At 43.7% G+C, this 7,500-nt stretch overlaps 1 protein-coding gene across 1 annotated transcript in view; it reads right to left on the reverse strand.

Moving 5' to 3' along the window:
- LOC105936034 (VPS10 domain-containing receptor SorCS1) overlaps positions 1-7,500 on the reverse strand; it is a 234,871-nt gene that overhangs the window by 55,024 nt on the left and 172,347 nt on the right. Inside the window, exons 10-12 of the mRNA XM_012876673.3 lie at positions 6,309-6,455; positions 5,427-5,529; positions 2,969-3,045 (exon numbers count right to left, since the gene is read on the reverse strand). Coding sequence (XP_012732127.3) covers positions 2,969-3,045; positions 5,427-5,529; positions 6,309-6,455 — 327 coding nt within the window. The remainder of the gene's footprint in view (positions 1-2,968; positions 3,046-5,426; positions 5,530-6,308; positions 6,456-7,500) is intronic.

Below are 7,500 nucleotides of genomic sequence, written 5' to 3' on the forward strand. Positions count from 1 at the left end.
ATAGACCAGTGTAGGGGAGTATGCTGAATCTGCGTCTGCATACATCCAGAAGTGCATGGAGGATGTCTCTGGCACCAAGATCTGCACCATAAGGGCAAATCAGAAACCCTGGATAACCACTGAGATACGCACAATGCCAAGAATGAGAATTGCAGCATTCAAAGGTGGGGACAGAGAGACACTCTAATCAGCCAATGTGATCAGTGCCATTAAAGCCCATCTAGGTGCCTTTTAAAGTGCCATAGGCAGCAAAGCATTCCTACAGAAAATACAGGGATTCTTCCACGACCCGAAAAAAAAAAACAGACACATGTGGCCACCATCACCATCACAGACTACAACTCTCCTCTAACCTGTGAGCTCAACATAGACTTTGTCAACACACTCAATAATTACTTTGGTCTGTTTGAAGCTCTCAGCGACACTCCTGTGAGGATATATACTCCTCACTCAGATGAACCGGCACTCAGACTTGAGACAGCTGAGAACGTTAAGAAGACTCAATGCACAGAAAGCAGCGGACAACGAACTAGAACGGGTGTCAAAGACTCTGCAGACCAGCTGGTTCATGTCTGCAGAGATTTGATCCACTCCAGTGTGCTCACCGTTCCAACCGCTCCACAGAGGAGGTCATCTCCTCTGTACTCCATCTAAGCCTGGAATACGTGGAGGAGAACAACACCCTGTTTCTGGAGTCAGCATTCAGCTAAATCAGCACCTGGAATCAACCCCCCCCCCCCCCCCACCCCCAGTGTAGCTGGGTGCTGGATTTCACAGACAGATCCCAGTCTCCCCAGGTTGGCTAAAGCACCTCCAGTGTCATCTCCCTCAGACCCAGCTCCCCCCCCCCCGGCCTGCGTACTGAGCCCACTGCTCTTCATAAACGCTTTTCAGTACAAACCACATCATTAATCATGGGAACAACACGCCAGTGGTGGGTCTCATCTGGAACAACAATGACCTGGCCTACAGGGGAGGGTAAACACCTGGACTAGTGTGACAAAAACAATCTGATCCTGAGTGTCAACAGAACAAAATAGATAGCTGACTTCAGGAAAAGTCAGCTAAGTCACACACCCCTCCTCATCAACGCCGCCGCAGTGGAGCAAGTCAGCAGCATCAAATTCCTAGAGATGCAGATACTTTGATCTGGTCCCTCCACACCATCTGCTCTCTGAGAAGAGAGCACAGCAGAGTCCGCACTTTTTGCACTTTCTGCGTAAGATGTAACGCGTAAAGCTCTCCCTCCCATCCTCACCACTTTCTACTGACTAGCTGCATCTCTGTGTGGTTTGGGGCCTGCAACGCCTCAGACTCTACCTGTAACCTTCCTTAAAAAGTCCAGCTTGTCTTTGCATCTGACCTGATCCAAATAGTAAATTCATCTTTCTCATCAGTTGTTAACCACTGATAAGAAGAGCAATCTGAATAAATCACATCTGCAGAATCACAGACCAATCACCAACCTGCCATTTATCAGTAAAATTATTGATAAAATAGTTTCCTCACAATGACCGACCGCTTTGATGTTTTCCAGTCAGGTTTCCTCACCACAGTACTGAGATCATCCTTGTCAAATTGTTCAATGACATCCACATAAATACAGACTGTGGAAGAACCACGGTGCTGGTTCTGTTGGACCTCAGCGCAGCATTTCACCCTGTTGACCATGAAATATTATTAAAGCGACTGGAGAACTGATCAGACTCTCTGGGTCAGACTCAGTTGGTTTAAATCCTCCCTAAAGAACAGAGACTTCTTTGTGTCAGCAGGTAATTTCTCATCAGAGCAGACAAAAGTCACATGTGGGGTTCCCCAAGGTTCCATCCTGGGAACCCTTCTATTTTATATCTATAAGCTCCCACTAGCTGAGGTTATAACAAGAAACAAGATTAGTTACCATGACTACGCAGATGATGCTCAGCTCTACATCACCATGTCACCAGGTGACTCTGAACCATCCATGACCTGAACGGATGCTTAGAACAATCAATGCATGGGGGTGCTAAAATGTTCTCCAGCTGAACAGAAACTAACATGAAGTTATTATCTTTGGACCTAAAGAGGAACAAACCAGAGTCAGCAGCAGCTTCAGTTCTTACAGCTACAACCTGGTGATCAGGTCTGAAATCTGGATGTAGTGATGGACTCAGACCTGAACCTTCAAGGACACATAAAGACGTCACAAAGTCAGCGTTCTACCACCTGCAACTCTCCCTGTGCCTCTTTGGCATGGGGACTGCTGCTTCTGTACTTCATTGCAATCCTCCCTCACTGTCACTCTGACAGACTACACACACACCCTCATCCATATACATCTGATGGCTGAAAGTCAGAAAGAAACAGGTCCTGCCTGTCTACCTTGATGCCAGAGACGCTCTTGATTTCCTAATGTCAATCACGTAATTAGGAAAATATCCTGAGAAGTCACGTTTATAAGCAGAACTGCCACTTGTAGGGAACCAGTTTAGTATGGCATATGATATGCCTGAAATACCAAGACAGGATATGTGAAAAAATGTATATATTTAAGCTTGTTTAGCTTTTACAAAGTCAGAGCCAACCAAAGAGACTCAACAGAGAAACTACTATGAGACAGACCGACACAAAGAGTCAGAGCATGTAACATCCTGACAAAAAGAGGTTGGAGTATGTTCTACCCAGTAATAATGTCTTCAGTGTCTGGTAGCTCAACGTCAGCTGAAAGAAGACAGGTAGCTTGTAAGGTTGGCAAAACAAAAGCCAACCAAATGTCAGTCAGCTGCTGCCACAGGGAGAGATGTCTCTGAGAGGCTTGTAGATTCCAAAAAACATCTGAACGTCCTTCAGAAGGAAAAATCAAAGACTTCATTCCCAACAGAAGGGGTGTCATATTGTTTTACACTTCCACATGTCACGGGTAAACTGGAATTACTTCACAGGGTACATTTCAGGAGCATGACATTCCAGCAGCAGAAAGAGCACTCACCTGTCTCCACGTGTTTCCTGCATCAGAGGTGATGAACACGCTGACGTTGCTGGTGGTCAGCTCGGCGCCGATGGAGCCTGCAGACCAGATTCACACAATGACGGGAGCAGCAGGGGGTGTACACAGCAAACAAAGCCTGTTTGAGATCAAATCTGAACTTTTATACACCCATAATTCCAGCCAGCAGTGATCTACTTAACAGCCGCAGACCGCGGCTGTAATTACGGTGCTTCAGCAGAGCTACGCTGCACTGTGACATTTGCACAAAATGTCCCAAATTAACCAATAAATCCTGATTACTGTATTCATCTTTCAGCACTTTGGACCACATTAAGACAAGCTTTCTTAATCCAGTGCAAAAGGCTGTAATTGCTTTAATTCAGCCTGTAATTGGTGCCAGGTGGCATGATTGTTCCCCAGGAATGAACTCTCCATGAGAGTTGCACACAACGGCCTCAAAGTCACAAATCTGATCCAGTTTCCGCCTCCACATTGAGAACGGTGACCTACGGAAAGTGACCATCAAAGGCTGATTTTCAGATTATCTGCATCCTTTTCTATCTCATTCTGTAGCACAATGAGGATAATAACAATCCGCGCCGCCGTTGAGTGTCAGTTTACAGCGAACAGATTGGCGCTTTATGACTCAGACTTCTTCCACTCGCTCGCTCGCGCGGTCCATACGCTCAGCAGACTGTAGCAATGGAAATGTGATCATGATGACTGAAAATGTTCTAAAATTAGATCTCCGGATGGAGAGCTAGAAATTATTTTACAGTTATTTTCCTCCTCCATGACCGCAGCTGGAATAATGACGGCTCAGACCAAGCGGGTCGATTGCTGCACTGAGAGCTGTTTAATTCACTGCTTCACGCTTGGAGTGCGAGCTTGGCCTTCTGCAGACACCTGAGGTGTGTGCTGATGAGTTATTGACAGTGTCGGTCCATATGGGAGTAAATATCACCAAGGTGTGAATCCACCTGGAAGGCAGCTGATGTCATATTCCTCCATTTTTCTTCTCTTCTTCATGCTATAGGGCAGGTCTTTGTTCTTGATGCTTTATGGTTTTATATTACTGACTCCAGTTCACCAGCAGCAAGAGGAGGCAGGGAAAGGAAATAGCTGCTAACAGCTGAGTGCCTGTGCTGAGACAAAAGTGTTCACTCCCCTTAAACTTTCTCACATTTTGTCAAATTACAATCACAAAACTCAAAGCGTTTTATTCAAAACCAAGCATGCTGGTGAAGATTCTCATCATTAGGTCATGGTCAGTTCAAAAAAAGTTAAAAAACAAAGCAACTGGACATTCTTCTGAAGTTTGCACTGGGAAAACAGAACTAGAAATAAGTAAAATGTTCTTAAAATTAGTGTATTTGTCCTTGATTTGATCAGGTAAATAAGATGATTTGCCAGTGGAATAAGAGTTCTGCACTTAAAATAGGAACAATTCATCTCAATCATCTTATTTCAAGTACAGGGTGTCTAATTATCTTATTTTAGTGGTCAGAATACTAATTCCATTGGCAGATAATTACCTGATCAAATCAAGGGTAAATACACTACCTTTAAGAACATTTTACTTATTTTTAGATCTGTTTTTGCAGTGTGAAGACGTTTCGCTTCCCATCCAGAAAGCTTTCTCAATTCAAATGTCTGGAGTAGAGTGGAGTTCCAAGCTTTATATTATTGCCTGAAGAAGGCCTTGTTCTGGCTTAGATAAAATGCAAATTAAACAGAAACTGCTCCACCCCTTAGCAAAACCAATTAGTGTTTTATTGCAGAGAGGAAGAATTTTTATGGATAAAACTGAAAAGGTCCAATCAAAGTCCAGACATACATTAAATTAAGAATTTGCTCACATACTATTGCCATCCAGTTTGACTGAGTTTGAGAATCTTTGCAAAAAGGAATGGACCTAAAAATCCATCTGTAGATGTTTAAAGCTGGTAGAGACAAACTCAGGACGCCTGGTAGCTACCGGTGCAGTGAAAAGTGCTCACACACAAAACATGTTTTTAATTATAAAGAACACATTTTATGATTTTCCTCCACAGCTAAACAATGTGTCGAACTATCATATAAACCCCGCTAAAATGCATTGAACAAAAAAACATGTGAACAGGTTCAAAGGGTATGAACACTCAGAGAAAATCTGACCGCAGAGTTTTCTTCTACATGTAGTGAATGTCTCTGACTTTAAGCATCCACAATCCACAGAAAACAAAAAAGATCTGAAATGCTGGAAGAGCCTCAAAGTCATTAGTTTGATGCTTCAAATTGAATTTATTAGAATTTTAGGCTACAAACTATAGCTCAAATAATAAAAAACTCTTCTGAACACTGTTGAAAGAGGTCAGTAAATAATTAGCGGGTCTCTCTAACGGGTTTAAATGCAGAGGATCCAGAAAGCCGACAGACCTCCAGCGCCGTGAGGGGAAGCAGACTTCCTCACACCCACCTGAGGCGACAATGATCCCCGGCGCCGACTCCCTGCTGGCGATGTTTCCAGATGTGTAGGGATTGGCAGACACGTGAAGATGGAGATGTAATGAGCAGTACGGCTGCAGAGGGAGAAATCAAAATCTCAATTAGCCGAAGCTTGGGGCCGAGCCGGCGGGATCACTGAGAGACACGGGCGAACGCCTCGGCTGCTGCATCGACTCGCATCCGCAACCCTCCCAAGTCATAAGCTCCATCGCAGACACGGCCTCCCCATTGGCCGGCCTCACCATTAATTTTGATTGGGTTAACCTTTACCGACACAATTCTCATTACGAGGCGGCGAAATGCCAGTGGAGGAGGCCATGTTGTGACGGGCTGTTTGGAGGTTTATTAAAACTCTGACATTTGCTGACAAATGACTGCATAATACGAGAAGAAGGGGAAAAATGCCACAGAATACCTAATTGGTTTGTTTTGTTTTTTGAAGTGATTATTTCTGGTCTGGGTCTCAGGTTGGGAGGAGATGTAGGGGAATGTTTGGGACCAGGCGAGCTGTTTGCTTTGATTGTTGAACTTTAGCGTCTGAGTGAAATCTGGAGTGAACTACGAGTTGCCCCGACGTTTCGGCAGCTCTCAGAGAGACGGACAGATGAAGAAGAGGAGCGTGCTTCTCCGCGTGACACCTCCTCTTCTTCCCGTTGCTTAAATGGGAGGTCAGCTTATCGGACTGAATCAGAACGGCTGACCTTTCAGCACAGCCGCCTCGGAGCACTCAGCTTTGACGGCTGCTGCTCTCTCTGAGCTCGGACTCACGTTGCTGCTGGGATCAGTCGGCTTCTGTCTGTCAGATGGACGCGCCCACACGGGCTGAAAAAAAGAGAAACGCAGGAGCGCTCACCAGCACGCAGTGGATGCTGTTGCCTCGCAGGTCTCTGCTCGGGGCCTGCAGCAGCCTCCAGTCTCTGCCGCGGTTGTAAGTGATGTACGTCTTTACTTGGCTGTCTGTCTTTTTGTTGGCGAGAAACATCCCTTTTATTCCTGCAACCTGGGAAATTACACAGAAAACAGGTTTCAGTGAAACAGGCAGATCTCTGATGTCCACAGAAAATCATCAGGCCCAGAAAGTTGAACCCAGATATTTACGTATAACTGCAGAAAATGACTCATCTTAACACTTGTTTGATTCTAAATCAGAATAAACTATCATACCTTAGGTTAGTTAAGATTCAAAAGATTATTTCAGGTTGCAACTTTGCAGATTCAAAGACAGAATTTGGAAAACATTCCCATTACCATTGCTAATTTGGAAAAGCATAAATAACAATTTCATGATCTGATAGGCTGATGCAAAAGTCTAAGGAAAATGCCAGGATGTTCCTAAAATAACTTGTTTTATCTGCTTAAGCAATTACCTACATCACTGCAAAAACAGAACTAAAATTAAATAAAATTTTCTTGAAATCATTGTATTTTTCCTTGATTTGAGCAGGTAAATAAGACTATTTGCCAGTAGAATAAGATTGTTGCACTTAAAATAGGAACAATTCATCTCTATTGTCTTATTTCAAGTGCAGGATGTCTAATTATGTTATTTTAGAGATGAATTGTTCCTGTTTTAAGTGCAAAAATCTCATTCTATTGGCAAATAGTCTTATCTACCTGCTCAAATCAAGGAAAAATACACTCATTTCAAGACATTTTTACTTATTTTTAGTTCCCCTTTTGCAGTATAAACAGCCTGGGAATGTCCAGCCATCTTATTATTCAGGAGAGAGTCGGCTTCTGTCTCCCAGAGATTAAAGCGTTTTGGTCCAAAATAGCCAAATCAACTCCAGAATCAAAGCTCAAGACCTTTTAAGGATGCTGGTATTAGAAGGTAATTCTCTATATAGAAAGCAGTCTGGACTGAAAGGATAGGAGGAAGGAATTACGTCAAAAACAGCATAAAGGTTTGCAAATTCACTCAGGGACAAAGACCTTAGCTTTTGGAGACGTGCTATATAGTTCATATTAATAAAATGAAAGCGTTTGAGCATCGTTACCTTTAGAGGAAAGCGGGAGCTTGTAATCCAAACTCAACTTTAAAACGC

This window comes from Fundulus heteroclitus, chromosome 5 (genome assembly GCF_011125445.2).
Source record: "Fundulus heteroclitus isolate FHET01 chromosome 5, MU-UCD_Fhet_4.1, whole genome shotgun sequence".
NCBI classification, from domain to species: Eukaryota; Metazoa; Chordata; class Actinopteri; order Cyprinodontiformes; family Fundulidae; genus Fundulus; species Fundulus heteroclitus.